Source organism: Poecilia latipinna, unplaced genomic scaffold (assembly GCF_001443285.1).
Source record: "Poecilia latipinna isolate Pla-1442-1.1 unplaced genomic scaffold, P_latipinna-1.0 Scaffold972, whole genome shotgun sequence".
Taxonomy (NCBI): Eukaryota; Metazoa; Chordata; class Actinopteri; order Cyprinodontiformes; family Poeciliidae; genus Poecilia; species Poecilia latipinna.
In genome coordinates this window covers 200793-228060 of record NW_015113588.1, presented here as the reverse complement: position 1 = coordinate 228060, position 27268 = coordinate 200793, and the positions used below count along the sequence as shown (strand labels likewise).

The 27268-nt window shown below is 38.5% G+C and overlaps 4 protein-coding genes across 7 annotated transcripts; 3 read left to right on the top strand and 1 right to left on the bottom strand.

Annotated features, from left to right (window-relative positions):
- Positions 1 to 459: 459 nt before the first annotated feature.
- On the top strand, positions 460 to 4923 carry mcur1 (mitochondrial calcium uniporter regulator 1; the record flags this gene model as incomplete). Its single annotated transcript, XM_015050030.1, has 8 exons — positions 460 to 604; positions 715 to 818; positions 1725 to 1826; positions 2026 to 2067; positions 2233 to 2304; positions 3209 to 3259; positions 3339 to 3453; positions 4079 to 4923. Coding segments are annotated over 8 exons (687 nt in total), but the record flags the coding sequence as incomplete, so codon positions are not given.
- Positions 4924 to 5144: 221 nt separating this feature from the next.
- On the top strand, positions 5145 to 9799 carry dph2 (diphthamide biosynthesis 2). 2 transcript variants are annotated; one of them, XM_015050026.1, is made up of 7 exons: positions 5145 to 5314; positions 5497 to 5655; positions 5749 to 5861; positions 6427 to 6647; positions 6730 to 7410; positions 9142 to 9324; positions 9454 to 9799. In XM_015050026.1, the coding sequence occupies exons 2-7, from the start codon at positions 5506 to 5508 to the stop codon at positions 9576 to 9578; spliced, it is 1473 nt and encodes a 490-aa protein (XP_014905512.1). In that variant the 5' UTR covers positions 5145 to 5314; positions 5497 to 5505; the 3' UTR covers positions 9579 to 9799. The 2 variants fall into 2 exon arrangements, with proteins under 2 accessions (XP_014905512.1, XP_014905513.1); XM_015050027.1 differs by having other exon boundaries at positions 5145 to 5655.
- Positions 9690 to 16987, bottom strand: ncf2 (neutrophil cytosolic factor 2). Of its 2 annotated transcripts, none has more exons than XM_015050029.1 (15): positions 16764 to 16987; positions 16418 to 16500; positions 16142 to 16250; positions 14583 to 14717; positions 14400 to 14507; positions 14178 to 14237; positions 13568 to 13611; positions 12598 to 12739; positions 11728 to 11796; positions 11506 to 11560; positions 11387 to 11415; positions 11159 to 11298; positions 10965 to 11070; positions 9971 to 10085; positions 9690 to 9896 (listed from the first exon to the last, which is right to left on the bottom strand). In XM_015050029.1, the coding sequence occupies exons 1-15, from the start codon at positions 16935 to 16937 to the stop codon at positions 9805 to 9807; spliced, it is 1461 nt and encodes a 486-aa protein (XP_014905515.1). In that variant the 5' UTR covers positions 16938 to 16987; the 3' UTR covers positions 9690 to 9804. The 2 variants fall into 2 exon arrangements, with proteins under 2 accessions (XP_014905515.1, XP_014905514.1); XM_015050028.1 differs by having other exon boundaries at positions 11506 to 11563; positions 16764 to 16986.
- Positions 16988 to 18340: 1353 nt separating this feature from the next.
- Positions 18341 to 26778, top strand: garem (GRB2 associated, regulator of MAPK1). 2 transcript variants are annotated; one of them, XM_015050025.1, is made up of 6 exons: positions 18341 to 18733; positions 19280 to 19420; positions 20179 to 20309; positions 21695 to 22891; positions 23479 to 23633; positions 23719 to 26778. In XM_015050025.1, exons 1-6 carry the CDS (start codon positions 18592 to 18594, stop codon positions 24557 to 24559), a joined length of 2607 nt encoding a protein of 868 aa, XP_014905511.1. In that variant the 5' UTR covers positions 18341 to 18591; the 3' UTR covers positions 24560 to 26778. The 2 variants fall into 2 exon arrangements, with proteins under 2 accessions (XP_014905511.1, XP_014905509.1); XM_015050023.1 differs by having other exon boundaries at positions 18342 to 18733; positions 23716 to 26778.
- The last annotated feature ends 490 nt before the right edge of the window (positions 26779 to 27268 follow it).

The following is a 27268-nucleotide window of genomic DNA, read 5'->3' as shown; positions in this document are numbered from 1 at the left end:
ACAAATGGAACCCCATATTCTGCTTATTTTTGGCACAAATGGAACCCCATAGCTGCTAGCTTCTTCGGTCATTGAGTTTATTCAAGTCTAAAATGTGATAACATGCAGTATTAAACCTACTCTGGAGACTTTTAAACTACTAATACGGAAGTTTCACTTTGTTTAAAATGTAAGTGTTGAACGCGTATTTTTCAAAAATAAAAGCTCTTCAGGTTAGTTGAGACCACATTGACGGCTTTATGATATAAAGAGTTTAAAAGACATGTTTTGCGAGGTTAGCCATTTTGTGAATGCCTCAGTATCTATTAGTCAGCACAGCGCAGGCTACTTCAAAGTCCCATGCCCATATAACACATTCTGTTTCCGTAACACAAATTTATTGCTCCCATTCCAGGAGTGTTTGTGCAACAGTGTGTCAATTTACAAAACTAAATCAAATTTAAATATCTTTAAAGTTTTGATAAATTTGTTGTTTCTTTCCCTTCAGAACTGAATACCTCCTCCAGGGTCTTCCAATACGATCTGAAACCAGACATACCAAAAACCGAAGGCCGCAAGCTGTTTTTTGACACTCACGCAGTTGTGCGACTCCTCGAGGAAAACGGTTTGTTCGGTTATTGCAAAACATGCAACTTGCATCTTTTTGAAGTGTTGATTTATTATTTTTTTTAATGTAAACCAGTAATTGTGGTAATTTCTATTTTTTAATATCAGGATTCAGCACTCAGCAAGCTGAAGTGTTGGTTAAAGTGCTGATCGGGACAACAAACTCTAACATGGATTTGGTTTATACTGACATGGTGACCAAAGTGCAACAGGTGAGACTCTATGAATGATTATGCACACCATATTTGTGGTTTTCATTTAGTAAGCACAAAATCAACAGGTGTCCAAACTTTTTGGCCTGAAAGGTCGAGCTGAAATAACTGGGGGGGTCACAAACTTTTTAGTATTTTTGTTTTTAATGATAATTGCAAAAACTATCTTATGTTTTCATTTTTACCTGAAACCAAACATGATGGCAGTCACATTTCTCCAGGCAAGTGATTGATAACACACACACAAACACAAATGCTTTGCAGGTTTGCCAGATAAAAATAAATAACTACAACAAACCGTATCCTAATTTTTTCAGTTTGATCATATTTTTCCACATGTTTTGTTTCTCATTTTGACAACCAGAACAGTATATGGCTCACTCTTGCTTCATTTTGAATTGTTTATTAAACAGGGATTCCCAAGTCTGCATTTTAGTAAAAATGGTTGTTTTTACAAAAAAATGAATCAAATTAAAAGCAAAAAAAAAAAACCTTGTGTTGCACCTTACATTTTCTATTTTAGTATCTTAAATTGTCTGTCTTTTTTTGAAAGGCTGCATCCTAACATCATTTTTAAATCTGCATCCACTGCCTGAACTGGCAAATCCAAATTTAGGCTATTCTTGAATTCTGATCAAGAGCCACCCAAAGTCGTTTAAAGAGCCACACATGGCCCACGGCCCGCACTTTGAACACCCCTGCAATAAAGGCTTCATCGCCCCCCAGCCCCCACTCCCAACTTTGTTTATTTTTACAATTGAATCATGACTGTTTATGTTACACACATTAAACAGAGTATGATGCCAACTAAATTTTATTGCACTGCCATGTGAACCAACGACAGTCAAATCTTAAGTCACTTTTTAATTGTGTTGTGTATTTTCGTTTTTTTTGTTTTTTTTGCAGGAAATCATGTTGCAGCAAGTAATGTCTAAAATAGCAGCTGTAAAAAAGGACATGATTATCCTTGAGAAGAGCGAGTTCTCCACTCTTCTCACAGAAAATGAGGTAAAAAGCGATTATCAAGCGTTTTTTTTTTTGTTTGTTTTTTACCTTACTTTGTTCTCAAACCACCTGGTTTATTTCATGAACCAAAGATTATCTTGCTTTTTTTGTAGAGATTAATCTAAATGACTGTAGAGTGTTTTGTGTTGCGTTTGTGGTCTGACGGCTTCTGTATTTTTCTTTTTTTTGTGCTATTTCTCAGAAACTCAAGATCCAGTTATTACAGCTCAAAGTCCAACTGGCTGTAAGTGCTTATGTGTATTTTCTTTTTAAATCTGTTGTTTTATTAATGCCATCATACAAACCGTGCAAAGCAAATGGGTTTTAATTAAGTTCTTCTTAATTAAAACTCAGCATTATTTTCCCTTGTCGGGTTCCCTGTTCTTTCCTCTCCTCCCTCGTCTGGCAGGATGTGATGAACAAAGTACGCTCGGATAATATTTTGGACCTGAATTTGGAGAAAAGCCGCGCAAAAGAGCTGGTGAGCTTTACAGCCGGGTTCAGACCAATTTCTCTACAGGATATAGATCTATATTAGATATGGTAAACTGATTAATAATGGCCTGAGGATCTTTATGACACTCTATTGACTTCAATGCAGTTGCACTAGACACTCTTGGCTCTCTTAAAATGCTCATTTCAGTCAGAGCTTTGCACATTTAGACAGATTTGTAGGTGATTTGGATTCCCCCCGCCCCAAATCTACCTGTTTGAAGGAACTTAAAATGTTTATTGCATAAGAAAACATTTTTGAAAAGTTACAGCACTGTTTTCCTCATCACTATTTCACTGGGTTTATTTATTGAGGTATATATTCCTTTGGCTCTCAGTTTTTAGGGGTTTGTAAAATTCTTTTAATGAAACATTTTATTTCACTAATCAGTAAAGTACATGTTAACCTTTCCCAGTACTGTGTCCTTATTTTAAGGATAATTGCTTTTATCCGGCTTAACTCTGTTAACAAAAGAATTAGTTTCATCCAAACGCATGGTTTGGGTGTTTTTGTCCTGTAAACACGACATTTGTTGGCAATTAAAAACGGATTTGAAAACCTGGCCTGGATTTCAACATCAGACATGTTTGTGGTTAAGGCTTGACATTTAATTATGGTGGCTGAACATTAGTTTTACTGCTATTTTTTATTTATTTTTTTCTAATAGAGACCAGGGATTCTGCTCTCAAACTCTGAATTTCTGAGTTTTAGGCTTAAAAATTGGGATAATATAACTTAATCCTGTTCCTCAGAGCCTACTCTCTGCTCCAGTACATCAGATTAAAATGTCAGCATTACATTCTGTATGTGAGATAAGTCTGTTAATTACCCATTTATTTAAGCCAGGTGTGGCAACATTAAAACATTTAACCTAAAATGTTCTTCTTTCCAGAAAGCACATGATAAGAAGCTTCTGGAAACAAGAACTGAAATTCTGGAAATGGTTTGTATAAATGCTATAAACATGCAGTTTTAAAAAAAATATTATTTATTGTATTTGCTCCAATTGTAATTTTTTGCAGACAGTAGAGCAGGATCGCCATCTAACCCAAACAAACATGAAAATAGACACTGAAGTAGCTGGTCTGAAAACCATGCTGGAGTCTCATAAACTGGATACCATCAAATATCTTGCTGGTAAGAAAGTGTAATTTATTGCAGATAGGAAAAATGTTCAAGTGTTTTGGAATCTTTCAACACTAAAAACATAAACAAAAAAACTCAGAAATGTTGTGCTTATTTTAAATTTTCAAGAGAAAACAAGGAATTTTGTGAGTTGGGAAAGTTGAAAATGCATGAGAGGAAACTCAGAAATTGTGAGATTAATCTCAGAAATTTTCTAGAAAAAAACAAGGAGATTTTTTTTGAGTTTCAAAAGGCAACATGTTTTTCATTTTTGAAACTCATAAATTTCCCTGCTTTTTTTCCCCCTAGACAATTTCTGAGTTTTTTTGGCCAAAAAAGGCCATCTTTTTTTTTTCTTCTTATCAACAATGGTCCTAATACACTATAGTATTCATAAGTGCTTAAATGTGAGGAACCTATTTGGGGCCTTTAGGAAATAATCTACTAAATATTTTTTTTCAGTTAAGTACATTTTCCAATTAAATGGATAATTTTTTCAAATCTATTTCAGTCCATCAGTCTTCTATGTGTGTTTGTGGGATGACCTCTTCAGTGATACAACCAGAAAAACTTTTGTAAATGTAATCAGACACTGTTATCTAATAATGACTTCTTCCCGTTTTTCTGTATCCTCCAGGTTCGGTGTTCACCTGTCTCACTGTGGTTTTGGGTTTTTATCGCATTTGGATGTGAGAGAAGGTTAATGACGAAAACTGTCGACTGCAACGATGCAGTCGACAGTGAAGCCAAGGAACCTGCCAGCTGAAGAGCAGCTATTTCATGACGAATCTCAATTATGTTGTTTCATTCCCATTATTTTATTTTTTTTTAATTTATGGACAATCCAAACTCTTCTGGTGTCTAAACAAAAAAAAACAGTTCTTATTTTTCCGCTTTTTCTTTCATTAATACTTTACATTTTCTCTACCTGTTAAAACCAGATGTGCGTTACTACAATGGTTTTAAGTTTCTCTAAGGTGATGGATGCATTTAACAACACTTATTTCCTACCAGTATTTATTCATAATGACGGCTTGTTTCCTCTGCAAACTCAAGATGTCAAAAAGAACTCAAATGATGTTGTGATGCACTGAAAGTTGTTCTGGTAAAAATAAAAAAAATGTCCATGTACCTGTAATTGAATATTGATGAACTCTTAGTAACATAATTATTTTGTTTTAGTAAATCTTATCTGGTAATCAGTAAAACCTTTTGATGAAAATAAATGTATTGTAGGTGCATATTAGTTATTCTGCTGGTAGCAATTTTATTTTTATTTTATCTTTTACATATTTTCAACAAAGCCAATTCAGTACTGGTATCTCTTTTAATCGAAGCATTTTTAAAATGTAAACATATTTTTGTACCCTGTAAATGTTTTTATGCATAGCACGCTGTACATGTTATATTACTAAAGTCTGTTGAATTAATTTTCAGATCATATTTATTTAATTAAAATAAAGTTGTAATTGACCGACATTACTTGAAATCATCTCTCCGTGGTGTCGCGCATGAGATGTCGAAATGCTGTAGTATAAATATTTTTTTGTCACGTACGGCAGCGCTTGGAAAACTATATTTAGATAATTAAACATGTAGACTGGAAATTCTCACAGGTTTGCACAAATAAACACGCAAAGCCGGACTTTAAGGCTTTATTAACCTAATTGTTGCAATGCTAATTGGTCCTCAGGTGACTTTCTACAACTTCCCACTCCTGGTTTAAAGCGCGAGAACAGTTTGGATTTTATTTTGAAAAGTATGTGAACCGGAAGTGTTCCTACCTCTCCCTCCTGGTGTACTCTAGACACGTGTTTACGTTTCCGACAAGCATGTAAAGATTGTAGCAAAACTACCTACATGATACTTCGCTGTAAGTTACATATTAAATGCCGGCTTGTAACAGTTTAATTTGTATAATTGTTACAGTGAAATATGATACTTTTTTTTTAGCTAGCAGGGACAGTGTTAGATCGTCCTGACTAGTTTTATTTTTGTATTATTGACGTCTAGTGGTGTCAACCTTAAAACATTTGTTTTCGAAAACATTTGTAGCTTACTGTCATGGCTGATCCGTTCAGTAGCAGCTCGGAGACTGTGATTCAGCGTGTGGTTGACGTTAGCCTGAAGGAAAACACCCCTGCTGAAAAACTCGTCGAGTTGTATCAGATTACGAAGACATGCGCGTTCATCAGCGAGCATCACTTTGGAAAGGTAGCATTAAAAAAAACGATAAATTGTTTTTAACAGTGGATGAAAGGTAGATATTTGTGATTCCTGTGTGGTGTATCTGTTTGTTTTTTCCAGGTTGCTCTGCAGTTTCCAGATGAGCTGCTGGTCGACTCGGCCGCTGTGGCTGCAGAGATTGAGAGAAACAGTCAAGCCAAAACGTTTATTTTGGGAGACACCTCCTATGGCAGGTACTAGTAGTTTGTTCAACTTCTCCAGTATTTTACAACTGTTCTTTGGGATTTTTTGCAAACAAAATCACGGATTTTGTGGCGCTATTTTAGAAATATATCCAATAAATTTTTATGATAATATTTCCTCATTAAAGCGCTACAAAAGTCTACATCTAGAAGGACACGATGATGGAAAACAACAGCAAAAAGTCAGATTGGACATACATTTAATTCTGTATAGAACTTAAATAATTTCATTTTTATAGGAGCCACATAGATCATGAACTATAACTTCATATCAAGTAAGGTTGAGGCAGCAGTGTAGTCAAAGTAAGAAATACTGCCGCCTGCAGGTGGGAGTTAGCAGTCACTTAAAGCAAATGTTTCAACAATTTTTGAGGAAAATTTGTAATATATTCAGATATGCATTAGCATTAAAAATATATGGAGATCTGGGTGGGGTGGGGTATTGAATTAGAATCTATATTGCAGACCTTCTGGTTTGGTTTTCGTTTTTAACCTGGATGAAATAATTTCTGATCTGAAATTAACCTGTGTGGTTCCCCTCATTCTCATTGAGCAGCTGCTGTGTTGATGAGATAGCAGCAGAACACATCGGCGCCGACTGCATCGTCCACTACGGCAACGCCTGCCTCAGCCCGTCCAAACGACTTCCCGTCATGTACGTCTTTGAGAAACGGACCCTGGATATGGAGAAGTGCGCCGCCTCTTTCAGGGAGCTTTACGCGGACACACAGACACACATCCTCCTCCTTTATGATGTCAACTACGATCACGCTATTGGCAAGTTTTCCTAGGAAAACATTAATTTCTTTGTCAAATTTCATTGCCTTTGTTAATCTTTTAATCTTTTTTTTTTTCCCAGGTGATCTTCTGACGCTCCTTTCACCAGAGTATCCAAACCTTGTAGCCACTGAGCTTGTTGTTGAAGGGGAAAACTGTTACAGTCATGGACGGATCAATAAAGAAACCCGTCCATCTGAGGATGACAACAGCCAGACCATTTGTCAGTTCGGACGACGGTTCTCCTTAAAAAGTGGCTCATCTCTAACGGATTACCGTATGTTCTACGTAGGCCCGGAGGGAGCCACGTTACGAAACTTCATGATGACCTGGAATCGCTGCTTGTTTTGTTCTTTCGATCCTGCATCAATGACGGGAAGGGTTGAGTCTGTGAACGTCAACCGTGCTCTCATGAAACGCTACTATGCCATTGAAAGGGCCAAAGATGCTAACGTGGTTGGCATCCTCGTCGGCACCCTGGGCGTGGCCGACTACCTCGCCATCATCCAGCAACTCAAAGAGACTCTTCACAGAGCCGGCAAGAAGAGCTACATGTTCGCCATGGGGAAGCTCAACGTTCCCAAACTAGCGAACTTTCTGGAGATCGACATCTTCGTGCTAATCGCGTGTCCTGAGAACTCGCTGCTGGACTCCAGCATGTTCTACAAGCCCGTGGTGACGCCGTTCGAGATGGAGGTGGCGTGCAACAGGAAGAGGGAGTGGTCCGAGGAATACGTCACAGATTTTCGACATCTTCTTCCAGGTTTGATCACAGTTTATGGAGTAATTGTTTGGAAGCTAAAAGGAGCCTTAAGCCCTGAACCAGACTATGGATTGTTTGGTAGCATTAATGAGATTATCTTATACACAAGGGTTAAGATGTAGTTCTGAAAAGTCCGGAAGAGTGTACAATCTCCAGATCTTAGTATGGAAAATATTTTTTATTTACAATCCCCTTGGCAATGTGATACAATATGAATTTCTTGAAGTTCATCCATCCTTCTCTTTTCATAGTTAATCTTTCTATGCATTATGTCAGCAAGCATAAAAAATGCCCTTAGTTATTAATCCATTCGATCTTTCATTCATCCGTCAAAATCCAAGGCACTTTGAGGTCAGTATGCTTCCATCCATCCATAACTTTGTCCATCCATGGCTTGTAACATGGATGGACAAAGCCAAACATGCACTAATGGAGAACTAATATAATTCTCCATCAGTTCATGATGGAGAAATGCACTGATTGGGCCATAACAGGGAAAAGCATTCCAATGTGGATGAAACATGGGCGTGGCTGACTACCTCAATCTGTCCAATCATCCATACATCAGTCAAGTCAGTTAATGTCAAACATTCTCAAAAAAAGAAATGGCAAAATGTCACAATGCAATTCACACTCTTGGTATTGCTGTATACCTATTTTCATCATCTAAAGTCTGAAATATATGCTATAAATTCATAATCAACTTTTGTATGAACTGACTTAATTGCATTTTAATTAAATCTACATCAGCAACACTTTCACATCAAAAACCCTTTTGACTACTAAGTTATAGACATATGGGCAGCATGTATTTATTGTTTTTAATTTGTTGTTTAGGTTATTCAACCTCCAGATTGAGGTTGAATAGTGTAAAGTGATTTTTATACCCAGTCAGCTTTCAGGCGTGTTGTGAAGCCCTGATCATTCATAAAACTTCTTTGGAAAAATACTTCTGTGGACGCTGACATTAGCGTTGGTGACGTCTGTGCTGTTGCAACATTGAAATGATGTTTTAGGCTAGAATAGCTTCGCTGATTGGCTAACTCCTTTTAGCACAACTTGCTCACAACAATAGTCTTTTCCAGTCGCCCTACAGATGATTTTTTTTAAAGTAAAAATTTATCCCAGCGGGCCTAAAGAGGCAGATTTGTTGTCCATCACCGTTTGTGGATGTCGCTTGTGCATCTTATTTATGGGTGTACCAGAAACACACAAATACAAAGGTTCCAACCAGAACCTTTTTATGTTAAAAAAAACAAATAAAAATAATAATAATAATAATAATAAATAAAAAAAGAAATATGATTTTGTTCAAATTTTGTAACGCATCAAAATCTGTGTAATTAATTAATCAAAATTAATGCATTAGAGTTAAATTTTGTAATATTTTTTCAAAATGCTCCAGATACTGGCTGTACACTCTGGGAAAGTATTTAATTTAGAAAAGAAAAAGAACATGTGCTGGAATCCTGACCACATTTTGCAGTAAAGTCGACGACTTTAACAAAAACAGCAGAGAGGTTTTCCATTACTGAAGGGACATTAGCGTTTCCTCCTCTTCATCGGCATCCTGATTCGTCTCTGCTGCAAATTAACTTCCTACCAGGAAGCTGCTCTTTATTTAGGGGGAAAATAAAGATCGCAAACATCATTTCATCGTTGATAAAAACCATCGTTGATAAAAACCTTTATCAACGTTTTTTTTTTTTTTTTTTTTAATCCTTGGGTCAGGTGGACAGAGTCATGTGCCGATGGCCGATCAGCAGGAAGGCGACGACGAAACCGACGTGTCGTTGATCACCGGAGCGCTGCGGAGTCGGAACCTGCTGAGCGCCGAGCCTGTGGTCTCCTCCTTCGGGTCTTCTGTGGTGCTGAGGAACCAGACTATGACCGTCGCCGACGCGAACTCGGCAGGTACAGAACAGTCAGAGACATCCAGTATACTTATTTATTGCTTCTTCTTTTTTTTTATAGCATGTCCAATGCTTTGACATGGTGGATCATATACAGTCTTTTGAATACGCTCCTTTCATTGTTTTCTAGCGACTTTCCTGGCAGGTCGAAGCTGGCGAGGCCTGGAGCAGAAGCTGGGGGAAACTCCTGTAGTAAAGGCAGTGCAGGGCAGGAGAGGCATAGCTATCGCCTATGAAGACGAAGGAGCGTCTTGATGATGCCACAATTTATTCATTTTTGAATGGACTCAGTATAAATTTAAACTATTTTACCACCAGGAGCTAAATGTTTGTAATTTTTCTGAAATGTCACCCAGCATCACTTTATATTTCAGTAATACTTAATGAATACCTGAATGTAACATGACTTAAATCACTGATTACAATTATTTCTTATTTTCTGCCTTGTGCACAATAAAACAAAAAATCAATTTGCATAAAGTTATTGTCCATCCACAGGAACTTCTTCTGCAAATGACGCAGGAAATATACCAGTGTTCCCATTACACTGCCCTTCCAACCAATCCTGGTTTACTGCAGAGAGAAAAAGAGAGACGTAGTTTAAATTATTTTATATTTGCAACATGTTGAAATGATTTGAAACTCACCTTTGGAGAGCAATTTGATTTTATCTCCTTCCTGGAAGCTCAGATCTTCTGGGTTTGAAGACTCGTAGGAATGAAGCGCCACCAAGTAAACCTCCTGTGGCTTTCCATCACTTTGCTGTAATTGCAAAACAGACTTTAAGTCAAAACTTCAGAACGACTGAAGAATCTTTTTGTTTTTTTTTTCCTTGCCTGAATTTAGAATATGTTTTGATCAAGAAAATACAAAAATGTCATGTGGGAAAAAGCTGGAGAAGTTTCTGCTATAGATTCTTGGTGAACTTTAATATGTTTTCAAGTGAATGTTAAGGATGGAGAACTCTAGAAATTTGAGTGGGATTTTTTTCATTTGAAACCTGCAGGATCTCTGTATTACCATTCTTCACACAAGTAAAAGAATAAACTGTGTTCATATTCTTTTGAAAGATATTGATTGAAAACATACATGTAAGGCCAATTAAGTTCTGTCACAAACAGGGCTGCACCGATTGCACTTTTCTGGACGATCACCGATCTTTAAAAAGTCTGACCTGCCTATAAGAATTTTATTTTTCCTTCTGAAAAGTTACACATTTGAAAGTAACACTCTGAAAGTAAAATGTATTATTAAATATGCTGCTTAGAGGTACATGAAGTCATAGTTTTGAATATATTGATTTAATTCTGATTTAATTTAGTTCTTCTGAAACCAACATTGGGGGGCGGAGGAACAGGAACAATTAGGGGAGCACCGATTTGATTTTGGTCAATATGGATTATTCAATTTTTTTTTTGTCTAAAAAGTCACTAGGTTGGCAGCAGTAGGGCGACTATTGTTAGCTGCACACATGCACGTGTGACATAGGTAGCGGTTGGTTTTCAGAACTTTGCAGAAGGTGATTGGCTTCACTTCTATCTGCCGATCACCCAAAGCGAAGGAGATTGGTTCTGATTTGTCAGTGCAACATTAGTCCCGAGTCTTTGTAAAGCCAACACAGAAACCGAACCACCACCTTACCTCTTTGGTAGTACACCACAAAGTGATGCGCCCACCCTGAGCACGACTCCACACGTCTTCCATCTTCGTGTTGTTGTCAATGAGATTTTTCCCTCGAGAATCCGAGCTGGGGAAAAAAAAAAACTCACATTGTTGCATATGAGTTTTACAGCCGTAAAAAACCACACAGACGACAGTTTAAACGGAGCTTGCACCTCAAGGTGATCGCAGTAGAGTTGAGGTTCAGCTTCTTACTGATTTTCTCTATCAGGACCATGTAAGAAGACCCAGACGGCACCAAGACAGCAAAGTTGAAGGTGAAGCGTATTTTGACAAAACAAGAATTGTCCTCTGGCTGTGAGATCGGGTAACAATAGAGAGTGGAAATGTAATCACATCTCAATGTAATCATTGCAGTACTGGAAAGGTTAGCATCAGCGTACCTGCTGCTGAGTGCTGCCAGGACTAAGACCTTCCAGGTACAGAATGAAGAAGAAGAAGTGTTTACATCTCTATCAAAAGAGGATTTTAAACTCGGTTTGCTTGACCATAAATGCCATACCTTGAATCCTCTCTGGTATTCTCGGAGGATCTCGACTGTGAAGTCGAGCCACACCCTGCTGATTTCCATCGAAAATGCAAAAAAATGAAAATTACAGCAAGACTGAGGTATGCTCAGAAATGTAAATTTGGACAAATGTCATTGGAGGACGAACGAGTTAGTTGAAATGTGTCAAAAAACAAGAAAAAAAAGTCTAAACAGCACAAAAAATGACTCGTATACCTTGATTTTTTTAGAACCCAGGGAGATATCCAGGGTTGGCTCGAGGTAGTTGTACGGAACAAGTCCCTTCTGCAGAGGACATCACACTGAATTACTATTTATTTATTAAGCTTAATTATGATCAAGTGTTGCAGTGCTTCCCACAGTAATTGGCAGTGCTGGCAAAGATGTCTGAAAAAGCTTTATAAATATTTTTCTCGCATGGGTGGATGGAAATCATCTATCATGATTGAAGGGCATGTTCACTTGTCTTAATTAAAGTTTAGGGGTTTTACGAAGTTTTCCTTAATTAATTGTGCTTGATTAACCTTTATACATCTTTACCAGAGGTCCCCATAGGTTGATGCAGCACCTTCTTAAAATGTCTTAAATTTGGAAAAGAAATGTAAGTTTGCCTTAAATACATTAATTAGACATCTTAAGTGATCTTATGTCGTGTCAGTACTTTTTAATCTAGCTTTGTCTTGTATATATAGATTTTTGTCAGAAGTTTGAGTCACGCGTAGACATCATCACTTCGTTCTGTGACTCCAGGTGGCAACTAGCTGCTAATATGCCTTTGGAGGGACAAACGGACGGAGGGTAAGATGCACAAAAGTGCTACCAGTAGCCACAAACAGACCCCAGAAATTTCACAATATATGGTATGCTATTATTGATTGTAATACAGCAGGATATCCCAAACATCCTCTATATTTATATATTTTTTGATTTTAAATCTAGATTTAAGGTGACATTAAAAAGATCTTAAAATGTCTTAATTTTGTCTTGCTGAAACCTGCAGATACCCTGTATATAGGCATCAAAAAGGAACAAGAAATCAATACAAGCGTCTGTTCTGAGCACAGACTGCATGACTGCATGTCTTACCCGTTCATTGAAGACCACGTAGGCCCAGTTGTCGGCCCCTTTCTGCAACACAAATACGATGTTCCCCGGCACTACAGCCAACTCATCGCTGGTCTCTGGAACAAACTCAAACAGCACGGTGTGTGCCTCCCCTTCCAACGCTCTGCGAAAACAGCAACGTCAAGAACACACAGAGTCGTCTGATATTACAGCAAAATGTTGGAAGCACTGTTGTGTTGGTTGATTTTATGCACGTTACACGAAAACAAGTTTAAAGCAACGTCTCTGCGCATCTTTAAAAAGTCTTAAACTTATGTGTCTAAAATGAGGCCTTAAAATATTTTAAATGTATTTTTTAATTAAGTTGACCTTAAGTAGGTATTAAATTTTGTTGTGGCAATACTTTTTAATGTGATTTATTTTTATTTTTCTTATGAAACTTTTTTGTCATGCAAAAGTTTGAGTGGTACTCACTCTATCTTAATTTCATTGCATTCTGTGACTCAAGGCGGTTGCAGCTACCAGCAACTAGCTGCTAATTGACTCTTGCTAGCCTTCTTGCCTCTATCATGGATAAGTGTAAATTTATCGCCAGTTGGCTGACCTAAACAAGGGCTAAACAACATTTAATCTTGGGACTGTGGGGGTTAAGGCTGTAGCGCGTCATATCGAATGTGATTAGCATATCACTCGGTTTGCAGTTTTTCCTATGCTTGATCGTAATGCAGCAGATTTCCCCCAAACACTCCTTATATTTGTAGTTTTTCCCCATCTTAAATATAATTCAAGGTGACATTAAAGGTCTTAAAAAGTCTTAAGTTTGAACTGCTGAAATTTGCAGAAACCTTGTAAACAAATAATTATTCTTCTGAATTTGTTATTAACAGAAACGTTACAATTTGAAAGCATTATGTTCTGAGGAATCATGTCTGTGATTTGTATTCAGCAGTGTGTTTATTGGTACTGTAGTGCTCCAGTGTGTGCTGCATACCTCAGGACCTCGGGTTCTTTTGGAGCAGCTGGACCATCTTCAACCTTCGGTCAGAACACAGGACAGTTCAGTCACACAGACCGGATGCATCAGAATGTCAAATGTTTTTTATTCATCTGCTTTAATATTCTAATACTACATTTTTATCAGCAAAAATACAGAAAACAAAGAAGTGAAGGCTTCAACACAGTCTGTGTGGAAGTAATCAAATTACAAACTGTATCTTAATTTCAGCAGGTTTTTATTTTCAGTTTTTTATTTAAGTGACTAACTGTGGGTAAGGATTATCGCATCACTTCCTGTTTGGCTTGTAGTTGGAAAGTTGTGAACTTTTTTCCATCTTTTCCAGCACATAACCCCAGGTTGCCTAGTGATCTATATTAGTATACTGTGAGTGCAGCCTGGTGACTCACAGCAAAATAGAAATAAAAGTTAATAAGTAAAAAAAATAAGTATAAAGTTAGTAATTCATACATTTTAAAAAAATCTAACACTTTTTTTTTTTTATAGAGTCACATTGACCCAAACTTATCATATGTTGGTAAATTTTGGATTTCTAATGCAATTTATTCAGGATTTTTTCTCAGTCTTACATGAACTCACGTCTCACCTGCGGCTGCAGCGGGGCAAATCCAGAGAACTCGTCTTGTGGAACAACGGAGGCAACGACCTGATGGTTTAAAACAAATGAAAATCAAAACATATTCCACAGAATTATTGTGAATAAAAAGGAAATGGGTGACTATCACATAAAGACAAGTCATCCACACTTATTTCCAAAAAGCAGAATTAAGCGGATGTTTCTGTTTGTTCCTCAGCCGCGTTGTAATACCTTTGCTTTGCCCAGATAGTCCTTCTTCTCCAGCTCTGCTACGTAGTGCTTGTTTGGTTTGAACAGAGTCTTTGAAGGGAACTCGACTAGTCTGAAAAGCTTCTGTTTCTGCAATTGAAAAGAAAACCATTTAAAAGATTCCCTCAGTGTTAATACGTGCGATTCAGAAACATCGTAACTGACCAGAGTTGCCTGCAGAGCTTTGTCGATGACGCTGAGCTTGGCCTCTGTCTTGTAGTCGAGGGCCTTCGCCAGGTTTTTCTGGGCGTTTTCCCAGTTGCCCAGCTGAGCCTCAGCCAGAGCTACATTGTGAAGAACCTGCAGCATCAAAACTATCAATGTCCTGCTACATAAGAAGCTTGTCTCTTTTATTTCGAAACCCTTTTTGTTTGTGACGGCACACGAGGGACGGTGCAGACAGCAAAAAGAAAAGGAGTAGATTTCTGCCAAAAAATTCAGAAATTTTGAAATTCATCTCAGAGATTTTATAGAAAAAACGTGGAAGTTTCTGAACTCAAAAAGTCAAAAATTTGTGAGAAAAACCCTAAAATTTCTGAGCTTAATCTCAAAATTTTTGAGAGTTTTTTTTGGTAGAATTTTACTCCTTTTTTCCCTTCAATCTACAATGCCCTTAATAAGCTGTCGTACTGTTCAGCAGAATAGAGCGTATGTTTCTAAATGCATCCATCCATATGGATTTGGACATACAGCACCTTGCAATAATTATTTGTAACCTTTGAACTTTCGCACATTTTGTCGCATTTCCACCACAACCTTTAGTGTATTAATCTAATGTGTTGGTATTATATGATCAACTTGAAACAGCCTACAAATGAAAGTCTGACAAGTGTGGCCTGCAGTTTATCCAGGAGTTAATACTTTTTAAAATCACTTGCAACTAAGAGGCAACTCTTTTTGTGGTAAGAAAAAAAAAAAAAAAAAAAAAACAGTTTAGCGGCGCTTTCTCTCTCTGAATGTGTGGTTTCTCTTTTGAATTTTAAACCAAACTTTAAACAGAGTAAGAACTCATCTTTCTGGATAAGTGGGAGTTTCTTCCCCACAAAATATATATATATAAGAATAAAAACTTGTGTGTTTCTCAGCATTGCTCGTCATAAACTCCTCATTGATTCAACCTTAGTCAGGTCACAGAAGTTACTCAATGTGATGTCATCAGGCGTTTTATCAGTCCGTCAAGGAAGGGGGAGCGTGAGAGGATTTGGATGAAATGTGTGTTCCTGGCACATTACGCAATTCATTTCAAAATAGAGTCTGCTGTTTACCAACTTCTTCTGTTTAAGTTTTAGGGACGAGTCAGCATCTGCTCCAAATCACAAGACAACATATAGCTGCTGGTTGGAGCTGCTTACTCTAAAGTTCAAAAATCATTCACAGATCGACTACAAATCATTTTAAATGTCTAACAGGTAACTATTATCTTTAAATAAATACTTTAACTTACCGATATGTGCCTAAACAAACAGTTTTTGATCACAACAGCGTCATGGTTATAAATCTAACATCACGTCTGAGACATCTATTGCAGCTCAGGGCCTTGACGATGGATCTGATCGTCATAGTAACTACGTGTGAGCCAATAAAAGCTCAGGGAATGTGAGTAATTTTGCAAGGCCTAGTAAATGCTGCTGCTTATTTTACAACTACTGAGAGTCAGCTGGGCTCTTTCTGGGAACAGCTGAGTGGAGAGGATATAAAAAAATATATATAAATAAACTGCTTACCTCACATGCATACAGGATGTATCTGAGACCGAGCGCCTTGTAATCGATCACCTGGTTGTTTCGGAGAGCTTTAAAAGCTCTCTGGAAATCTGCTGAGCTCTCCTCATACCTTCAAGCAGAGTGGTGGAGTAAATAACACATCATGAATCTGACAGGTAAATCTATAAGTGGTGCCCAAGAATCAAACTGGATGGAACATATGCCAGGTTTATTTATTTATTTTGAACAAAACAGTCAGAAAGTTGGCATTTTATTCAAATGATTTGTGCTACTTGCCTCTTCTGTTTGTAAAAGGTGATTCCTCTTTGAAAGAAGGCGACTGCCAAATGCTCATCCTTACGTATGCTGCAGTCAAATGCCTAAGAAATAGAAGAAGAAGAAAAAAACTCCTGTAACTTCCTCTTAAAGAACAAAAATGGTTCAACTACTTCTTCTTTCAGGGTGACTCGCACTTTCAGACACTGTCGCTTATGCATCGTCTCACAGTTGACCCCAGCAGAAGCTGGATGATTTATTTTTAATTGATTTATTTATTTTTTTTTACCCTTTGATTGGCGGAAGAATCTGTCACTTTCTGGTCAAACGTGACCAACATTTCACTCTGTGCGTATTCCAGACGTACCTTTTCAGCAGCGTCCAGGTCTTGGTTGAGAAGGTGGAGGCAGCCGATGTCAAAACAAATTTTGGAGTTGGGTTGCTGGATGGACAGGAAGATGCTGAGGGCTTCCGGCCAGTCCTGTCTATCGGCACAGGTCACAGCCTCGTCCCACTGCCGCAGGGTGTCCACGAAAGACATGTTTGCCGGGCCAAGGGCACACTGAGAGCAAATTGGGGAAGCTCTTCTGATTTGTACCAGTGAGATCAGGAAGTGCGGTGACACGTAACAGTGCTTGACAGTTTCCCTGCACTGCAACAAGTCCAAGTGCTATTTATATGATGAAATATGTGGAGTGCATCATAAAAAGGTGTTTAAATCCAGGGCCGCTGCAAGATCATTTAAGGTCACATGAAGAATTCAAAATATTCATGGAGCAAATACTTATAAATGGGATGATGTACTCAATTAGTTTAATAAAAGGAGCTCTGTATACTGTACAATATGGTATTAGACACATGATACACTCAACAGTTATTTTTTATAACGAAGCCATATATATTTCCATGCATCATTTCACATTATCTCTGCCACAGTCTATCATAAAATACTTTTAACAGCCTCTGTGTTCTGATATCTGAATGATTAACCTGCACAGCAACTTGTAGCAGCATTAGCCCCGCCCACTGACTTTGACGATTATGATTCATAACTGTGCTTTTAACTTACATTCACTTCAAATTTTATTTGAAGATTTATGCATAAACGTATTATTAAATATATGATGTATTTAAAAAAATATTGACACCTTTATTTATCCATTTTTAATTATTAGATATTAGTATGTATTTTATTAAACTGCATCATATTTGGCCCTTGATGACCCATGTTATTTCACATAATTTAATAAATAAATAGCAGCAAATAAATTGAGGAGACAATGTATTTCTCAGGCTTACCCATTTGGTCTGACATTCATTGCATTTCAACGCAAACCCAGTAAAGCTGGAAAGAAATTGATACTTAGATTGATTTTACATGGAAAAATAATATTTTATAATATTATTTTTTCTCCGTATAATTGCAACAAGCACATTTATTAAGTATTGCAAATTATAAATTCATTTAAATTTTAAATTAATTCAATTTTGCAACTTGGCAGATTGCTTCTAAATGTGATATTGTCATACATGTGGTTTCAAAAAAGTATGTTGTCTAGGTAGATATTCAGTTTTATTTTTTATGCCCACTAAGCTGCATCATTTATTTTGTTTTCCTGTTTAAGAGAGGCATTCCCACAGAATGATGCTGCCAACACCACCTACTGGATTTAAACTCGGCAGCAGACACCAAGGATTACCTCCTAATCTATTTTAATAATGAGCTCCTGTGCCAAACTTCACAGCACAAAATACAACCTCCGGTCTATACCTTTCAAAGTAAATTACTTGTAAATAGCCAAATGTCGCCTTTGATAAAAAATACTACATCCTCCAGTAGGACATAAAGTATAAATTACTTTCCTAGATATTGTAATGTGTGTGAATACATTTAAATGTTATAAATAAAGTTTCTCATTAGGCTCTAAATAAACAACGCTCTTATTTTGAGAGACCCGAAACGCGTTTCCGTTAGCCGTCGCTAGCTAAACAAACATGGCTCTGCTACTTTTTCGGACAACGAACCCTTATGATACTTAGGCACGTAGAAAAAAGGGAAACATGCAACAGATAAAAAGCGTCATGTTATTTGATATATGACACTTTAATTTAAGAAAAGCGGTATCTTTGTTTTATTCGGCCCAGAGAAGCCCTTCGTAGCCGTGTTTACATGCAGCTAACTCCATAGTTGGCTAATGGAAGCTAATTGTAGCAAAATGGACCTTGGAACAATGTTGTACAACAATTTAAAAGATGTTACATGGAGCACGACGTCCCTACCTTTAGACCAGCTGGTCAGTACATATAAGCTGCCCCAGATTGTCAAACTGGATAACGGTGAGTAACATTGTGACTACACTGACTTCTCAAGCTGTTATCTTTGCGTTGGTGAGCAGAAAATTGAGTCTTGTGGTTTACAATTAATGCTGGACTTGGTTGTTTAAAATACATTTTTAGAGATTTTCTTTGGTAGGACGCAAATGGTGCATCTGCTTAACAGGTCACACCATGTTAGGCTGAAGAAATTAATGTAAATGTGAACAATAAAAATGTTCTCTGAGGTGGTGTCACTGTGTTTATGCTAAGAATGAAAACCAATTCGTTTGTGTTGAAGCTAGACTATGCAGGAAAAAGTTTAGAAATTCTTATTTTTTAAGCACTACAGACCGCTCGGAAATGTGATTTTAATATAAATGAAGCATGTAATGTCAATGGAAATAACTTTTTGCCGCAAAAAGTAAACAGTTTGAGAATGTCTGCTGTCATAACTTGTTTCACAGCATCCTGTGTCTTAACAGCATAAATCATGTAGCCTTTGTCTGATCTAAAGATGCACATTTCAATTTTTTTTATTATTTATTTGCCACTCCATAACTTGTGCAGGCCAGTCAGTTGAAGGGCTTCGAGACAATGACTACCTCTTGATCCATTCCTGCCGTCAGTGGACAACTATTACTGCTCACAGTCTGGAGGAGGGACACTACGTGATTGGGCCCAAGATAGAGATCCCTGTTCATTATGAAGGTAAGCTCCAGCAACAGGCATTTTTTGTTTGATTTCTCTATATCAGTTTACTAGTTCAGTTTGTAACCCACATATGAAAATTTCGTCCCAACCGGTTTCCATTTCATAACTATTTAAAAACAATTTGTACCCATGTCTGCAAAATGGGACTGCAAAATATTAGGAAATGTTAAAGGTTTTTTTGTTTATATGGTGATGAAACCGTTGTGATTAACCAACATTTTCTATATTTTCCATCATAATAATATCCCCACAACTTTTTGGGGTTTTTGGTTTCCTTGCAGCTTTGGTCAATTTGTCCCCCAATGGTCAAAAAAGTCCATCCTGCTGGCCATATGTAGTACTTGAAGACAGTGTTAGTGTATTTATTTTGAAATGTATTATTCTACCAAATATTTCATCTAAGCCGTCCTGTGAAATATTTTTTTTTTCTCCACACACTGACCCTGCAATGCCGGTTGTAATTCGAAATATTTAGTTTTATTGCTATTGGTAAGTATTTTTGATGAATTGTGAAGGTAAATATAACTCTAAAAATGTTATAAAATGACTAGCAGCTCTGTGCGATTTGTCTTTCTACCTCCACCTTTGTCTCACTTCATACACAAGGCTGTAGCAGTTTGTATTTTGAAAATCCATCACTTCTGGAATCGACAGTATGGTCGACTGTTCATCACTTGGAGAATATTTTTGATACTTGAGCTGACCTTTCTTCTTATATTCCTTTGCTTATTTGTTTGCTTTTTTTCCAACTTCAGGTCAGTTTAAGCTGCTGGAGCAGGACAGAGATGTCAAGGAGCCTGTGCAGTACTTCAACAGTGTGGAGGAGGTGGCCAAAGCTTTCCCTGAGAGGGTGTATGTCATGGAGGAGATCACTTTCAATGTTAAGGTACATTCAACCCGTTAAACGGACGTTGATTAAAGCTGCTTTAGGCCAGGTTCCATAGGAAAGGTGGATATGAAGATATCTCCTCAATAATATATCATAATATGTAGAGAGAATTTGTGGCAACGAGTAAAAACAGTAGTACATATAATTAGAAAACTATCAGAAAGAAAACTATTAAATGATCCTGGTCATACTAGCACCATTTATTTCTTCAGCAAATTAAGGATTTTTAATGTGATAAAGATGTAGTATTTATAATTTGTGGACGTTATCAGGCTATCTGCCGAGGTTGCTAATAGAAATGTCATTGGAAGGGATGTTTATTTCCAAACAGGCACATTTTTTTAACTCTTTAAGCCAGCTGACTGGCTGTGCGCAGCAAAGGCTGGTCGAGGAGTGACGTCAAATTCTTTTTATTATTGCTCTCAGTAAAAAGAATCTGAAGTGTAGTAACAGCAGGATGGGAAAATTTGCTGTCTTGAAATGTTTAAAGCCTTTTGTTTATCTTGATTTTGATGACTTCCTGCTAAACTATGAAGCACTACAAAGGACAGCATTCCTCTTAGACATGTTTTATGCTTGCCTTAACTCCAGCAATAAAAGGAGTGTCTGACGAGACAAAATCATCCCACCGGCATTCATGACAATGCACACCGGGCATTTTAGTCCCAGTCCTTAATTCTCACTCCATTATTTAATATTTTGTTTGCTTGTTTTTAAAGGTTAAAGTAAAAAAATAATAATAATATTTTGACACTCAGCCAGTTTCTACCAGACTATAGATAAACACATAGGTTTAACTAATTACATTTTAGGAATGTTGACTGGACCAGTTTGTACCTGCATACTGTTTAGATTCTCACCTAATAATAGAAAAGCATCAGCCATGAAGCTTTAGATTATAAAAACTCATTTGAGCAGCTCTATGAACTACAGTCAGTCATAACTCCAGAAAACAAGAAGAACTGGCCTTCTGTTGGTAGAAGAATTATGACAATGGCAGAATAAGGATGGAGATATTTTTCTAGGAAAGATTACAATGCCCTTAAATGCCAGAGGATGATGTCACTACATTGTAAGGGTAATTTGCTATATAGGAGTTAAATGGAAGCTGCTCTCCCGTGGATGTATTTTATGACATCACCTCAGACACGATGCTTCCTTGTGTGATATCATGAAAAAAAAAATCAATTGACCAAGTATCCAAAAAAAAGTTGAGATGTGGATACATCTGGTTTGTCTTTGGATTCAATTTCCAGATGCCTGAAAATGCCGCATTTATGTACAAGCACCATGGCTTGTAGCTACCTAAAGATTTGGGAAAGATATCCCAAAGAGGAGTGTGTGTTGGTGCAAATTTCACATTCATTACCTTTTGTTCACAGATGGCTTCAGGGGAATGTAATGAAGACACAGAAGTTTACAACATAACACTAAGTACTGGTGACGAACTGACTTTAATGGGTCAGGCGGAGATCCTTTACGCCAAGAGCTCTAAAGAAAAGTCGAGGCTCAACACCATTTTCAAGAAGATTGGGAAGCTCAACTCCATCAGCAAGATCGGCCGCGGGAAGATGCCCTGCTTGATTTGCATGAACCACCGCACCAACGAGAGCATCAGCCTGCCCTTTCAGTGCAAGGGCCGGTTCAGCACCTGCAGCCCGCTGGAGCTGCAGATGCAGTATGGCGAGCACACCATCCGGAACATCGTGGAGAAAACCCGACTCCCAGTTAACGTGGTCGTGCCCGGCACGCCGCCCCGCAACCAGTACGATCTCCACCTCATCCGTGAGGGCCACCGCTACAAGCTGGTCAACATCCAGACCAAGACGGTGGTGGTGTGCTGCGTCCTGCGGAGCAACAAGATCATCCCCACCCACTTCCCCTTCCACATGGCCATGCCGAGATTCATCGTTCCGGAAGAGCTGCTGCAGGGAGAGCTGTGGCTGGAGACCATGGTGCACCGCTGGTTTTCCTTCTGCCAGGAGCAGTTCGACATTGACGACTACTCTCGGGCCGTCCGGGACGTGCGGGCCGACTGGAACGAAGACGGCAGTAGCCCGAAGAAAAGCAGCGGGAACGGCAGCTGTGGAGGGAACGGCGGGAGCGGCAGCTCCAACGGGTGTCCCGGCCACAAGCAGGTGCCCAGCTCGTTGACGTACGCCAGAGACGAGCTCACGCAGTCTTTCCACCGACTTTCGGTGTGCGTGTATGGCAGCAATCTGCACGGGAACAGTGAAGTCAACTTGCAGGGGTGTATGACGCTGTGCGGAGACTGGGCTCTTCCGCCTTCCGACGGCAGCCATTCAGAATCCGGAGAGAACGAGCATCTGTTCCCTGAGCTGTCGGACTTCACAAGCCAACATGCCGATCTCAGCAAGTTGGACGTTCCCTATGAGGAACTGTGGTTGGATCACCTGAAAAGGCAGAGCCCAAAGCCTTCCTCAAGTGAAGGCGTACGAGTCGCCAACGATGACTGTGCGACAACGGCCTCACTGTATCCAGTCACATGTCCTCTTGGTGCCAGAACCAGTTTGGACGTTCCACTTACTCCGCCACCTGTCCCACCAAAGTCTGAAGCTGTGAGTAGAACGCCATTCTTTTATACACTCTGTGTGTTGAGTGAAACAGAGTTTGACTCAATAGAGTCAAACTGCTTCTGTTGAGAGTTTCACTCTTCAGTGTCTTCATGCTTAGGGTTTTTTTTTTCTTTCTTTAATCGATGAATGTAGAATTCTTGAGTATTTTTACTTCAGGGTCAACATCATTATTGGGATTTTATGTTGCACTACAACACAAAGTAGTTTATTTATGTGAAGTGGAAGGAAAATGTTCAGGCACCTGTTGTGTCTCTGTTGTCTCTACCAGCTTTAGACTTTTAAAGATAACCCATCTATCTTTGAATAATCATTTTTGAGTCTTACCAAAAATCCTTAATTGTATTTATCTCTGGACTTTGACTGAACCGGTCTAATTCACAAATATACTTTGATCTAAACCATACCATCGTAGGGTGACTGTTTTCTTTGACCTCTAATTAGTTTTCTTCCAGTATCGCTCGGCCTTTAGGGAACCAACTTCCCATTGGCACTTGCATTACTACAGAAAGTTTCAAGTATGAAACTTGGAACTTTCTGACTGTTTTCAAATTAATCCAATATCCGTTTAGGTGAAGGAGGAATGTCGTCTTCTGAACGCTCCACCCATTCCTCCCAGAAGTATGAAGCAACTACCGTCGGTGCCCATCCCGTCGAAGCCCCGCCAACAGGACACTCGGTCTCCAAGTCCAACGCTTTCCTATTATTCCTCTGGTCTCCATAACATGTAAGAATCAGAAACATTCTAGGAGGGGGGCGGGAGATTTAATAGAATTATTTGGCAAATGAGTCTTGTCATTTTTCATTAGCAGTGGAGCAACTGAGCAAGAGGGAGCCGAGCTACAGGAGCAAAGTCACGTCTGCTACCCCTGCAGCTGGGGTAACGCCAGCACTACGGAGAAAAGAGCCACTTCGCCCAGCGGAGGCCCGCCGTTGGAAGGTGTGTCGTCCCGTCTGTCTTGGCCTAACAACTTTATCGGAGGAGACGCTCACTGCACGGACGAGTTCGTGCCTGTGAGCTGCCGGAGCTACTTCAGCTACCCCAGAAAGAGGACCCCGAGTTCCTCGAAAACCTGCGCAATCAGTCTGGACGACTACGACGGCCGAGAGCTGGCATGCCGCCGCGGGGAGTTCAGCTTGCAGAAAGGCCCCACGGACCAGATCTGCATTAAATCTTCAAGCTACAACTCGGAAATGTACCGGAACAAGCCTATAGAAGAATCGAACACTAAGCAGAGCTTATCCTGCCCAATTTTACCACCAAGAACACCTAAATCCAACGCCATCAAGAAGTGCCCAGATTTCCCGACGGAGTCCGTCTCTGACGAGTCGCAGCGAGCCGCCGTTCAAACCGAGCCGGGCACCAACGAGATTTGTTCCAGCTCTGCAACTCTAAACTGTCCCTCCGTCTCTCCCACCGCGCAGTGGCAGCCGCCTTTGAACTTGTCCGGCATCTCCATCGAAGAGGTGTCCAAGTGTCTGAAGTTCATCGGCCTGCCCAACGACATAGTCTCCCTTTTTGTGTCCGAGAAGATCGACGGGAATCTCCTCCTGCAGCTCACCGAGGAGATTTTGTCAGAAGACTTCCACCTAAGCAAGCTGCAGGTGAAGAAACTCATGCAGTTCATAAACGGGTGGAGACCCAAGATATAACGGTATGAAACACTAAATCTGGTTGTAAAAGCTGAGAACATAATGCCTTCAAGTATACACGCTATGCACAGCGAGCCGCAAGCAGGCTTGGGATTTTTCTTTGATATGTTGAACTTATTTCCATCGCTTCGTCGCGAGAAACGAACCGCGGTTCGGTCGTTTCTTCAAAACCCTTGGACTGTCCGTGACTTTAACTGAGTGAAACAAATAGGCACTTTCATTATAAGGCGTTTATTAGTGTGTTTCCATCCACAACCCACTAATTGTTCATGACAAAAATGTTTTTATTAGAGTCAAATTAAATACAAACGAAAACAAATGTGAAGAGCTATAGGATGCTAGAATCTTAAACTATTAAGATTTTTAAGAGCACAAATTACATGCCTGTCTAAAAAGTAGCGTAAATAATTTTTTTTTTAGAATAAACAATGTTTTTTTTAACTAAATCCAAAAGTACATTATTCACTAATTATAGGGAAAGTTCGTGATTTTAAGCAGTTTTGTTGCAATATAAGAAAAACTTTTTATCTTACCTGCAATAGCCAACTTTCACTGTGTCTTCATTTAGTATAATTTTATGTCAAATTTTCAGTTCAGTCTATTTTATTCAAAATGGCAGTGTACATAAAAAAAGTAAATGCAACACAATTCCAGTTTAGTTGGTCATCGAATCAAGAGCTAATAGCTAGCCAGACTAAAATCTTTAATAAAAAATAAAGTCAATCCATGTTAATATGTCATAATAAGCTAGTTAACAATACTAATGTTGCTGTTACCCATGTTGCATCGCTTGAAAGTTATTTAATGCTAGAAATAAAGCTAATCTTTAATTTTTGTACAGAAGTTGTGCTCTCTGTGGCCTTCTATATATTTAAAATAATTTTTTTGTTACTTGAATTTTAGACACAAAATGAAAAAATAAATGATTTCCAATAATACTTTATGATCTCAGCTCACCCATGTTTTCTACATTCATTGTCTATGCAGACTGCTCACTTTTCTGCCCATTGTTATTATCCATATATGGTACTCACTTCCTGTTTTTGAGAGTGATGTAGCTACAAATAATTTTTGTCAAAAAGTGCTTTTGAAATTTATCTGCTTTGAAAAAAACAAAACAAGAGATTTTACAAACATTTATGCTCTTGAACAAGCATTGAAGCTCCAGCCTCCACGTCCAACTAATCAGATTTTATGCTAAATGAAGACACCAAATGAGTTAATCTGCTGCAGGTAGGATATTAGCTGAACCTCGCTTCAGAAATCCTGAACTGTCTCTTTAATATTTTGTTGGAGAAGCACCAATAGTATTTACGTGTCTGTAGTATTTGTTTCGTAAGGACAGGGATGCAAAAAGAAAAAGCTACTGTGCAAGTCGAAACATAAAACAAAAAAAATTGATTTATGTTTAACTTTATTGTGTTGCCTGTTTTATTTGATACTTTTTAACTCGGTTTTAGCGGCGGTCTGCAGCAGTAGTTTGTTTTTGTTTGTATTTTTACTCCATGTTTAAAATACAGGGAGGTTTTTAAGCTCATCCTTCAGCTTTTTTCGGTACTGTAGTGGAGTTCAGGTTTCTTCGGAAAATCATCAGCTCTGGCATTAAGTTACTATGAAAAAAATGTGTGAATAAATGCGAAATGAACAAAAACATGCATCACAGAAAAGTATTACATGCAAGAATATTGGTTCATTCTTGGTTTGAGAAGCTTAATCGTTTAGTGCATATAAACCCAACCTCACTTTGTTTTCGGAAACGGGAAACACACTAATCTTTTATTATGCAAATCTTGTTTCCGTTCGATGCAGTACAAAGGTTGTAACGAATTCCACCGACGTAAAGCGAGTGGAATTCTGTCCCAACTCCAAAGCGAACATGGAGCTGAGGCACGACGCTGTTCATCAACAAGGATAAATTATGCATCATGCACTTTGGCAGATTATACTTTAATAATGCAGTCGATTTTAAGCGTATTGAAGTGTCTTTTTTTTTTTCTTTTTTTTTGCGAGTAAATGCACTAGATGTTTTTTGTTTTGGTTTGTTTTTTTCAAAACGGCAATGGTACGTCTGTTTTCTCGTCACTGTTTGTTCCAAAGTGTCCTCTAATGCAAAGAGTCTCTCAGCGCCTTAACCGAAAAGCCCTTAAAGAGGTTTAGCAGTTTTAATTCTGGCTCCATGTTTCGCCAGTTTTTCTCAAGATGATGTTGACAGACCTCAATGGGAGCCATGTTGTATTTCAACGCCTCCTTCCCCCCCACCTAGTTTTCCCTAAAACTCCTAGGGGCATTGAAGCTAAAACTCAGAATGATCTGCTTTTATGAAATGCTTGTGTGCGTCACTTCAGGTTTGTTTGTGAACGCGATGCTACGGCGCTTTGCTAAAGTATTCATACCACACGAGATGTTTTTCACATCTTCAGTGTATTTTTGAAGATTTCCAGAGTAATTACAAATACATGTCTCATTTTTCAGTCTACTTTTTTTTTTTTGTAAAATTATATATATATATAAATGCCAAAACCCTCTCAAAAACATTTCCCTTTTAATTGCACACTACTTTGTGTTGGTCTAACATAGGATTGGTGGGTGCCACGTTAAAAGTGTGAAAACGTTTTAGAGGTGTGAATACTTTTGCAACGCTGTAAATATGCAGACCAGCATCTCGTCAGGACTGTTGAACCCCAACCTAAACCCCCTCTGAGACACTTA

Coding starts and splice junctions, on each gene's coding strand:
- ncf2 (XM_015050028.1), bottom strand. CDS start 16,937: ATGTCTTTCGTGGACACCCTGCGGCAGTGGGACGAGGCTGTGACCTGT. Junction 11,416..11,505: donor AATACCAGAGAGGATTCAAG/GTATGGCATTTA, acceptor TGTACCTGGAAG/GTCTTAGTCCTGGCAGCACT. Junction 11,299..11,386: donor CTGGCAGCACTCAGCAGCAG/GTACGCTGATGC, acceptor CCGATCTCACAG/CCAGAGGACAATTCTTGTTT.
- garem (XM_015050023.1), top strand. CDS start 18,592: ATGGAAGCTAATTGTAGCAAAATGGACCTTGGAACAATGTTGTACAAC. Junction 18,734..19,279: donor GATTGTCAAACTGGATAACG/GTGAGTAACATT, acceptor TAACTTGTGCAG/GCCAGTCAGTTGAAGGGCTT. Junction 20,310..21,694: donor AGATCACTTTCAATGTTAAG/GTACATTCAACC, acceptor TTTTGTTCACAG/ATGGCTTCAGGGGAATGTAA.
- dph2 (XM_015050026.1), top strand. CDS start 5,506: ATGGCTGATCCGTTCAGTAGCAGCTCGGAGACTGTGATTCAGCGTGTG. Junction 5,862..6,426: donor GGAGACACCTCCTATGGCAG/GTACTAGTAGTT, acceptor CTCATTGAGCAG/CTGCTGTGTTGATGAGATAG. Junction 9,325..9,453: donor CGCCGACGCGAACTCGGCAG/GTACAGAACAGT, acceptor ATTGTTTTCTAG/CGACTTTCCTGGCAGGTCGA.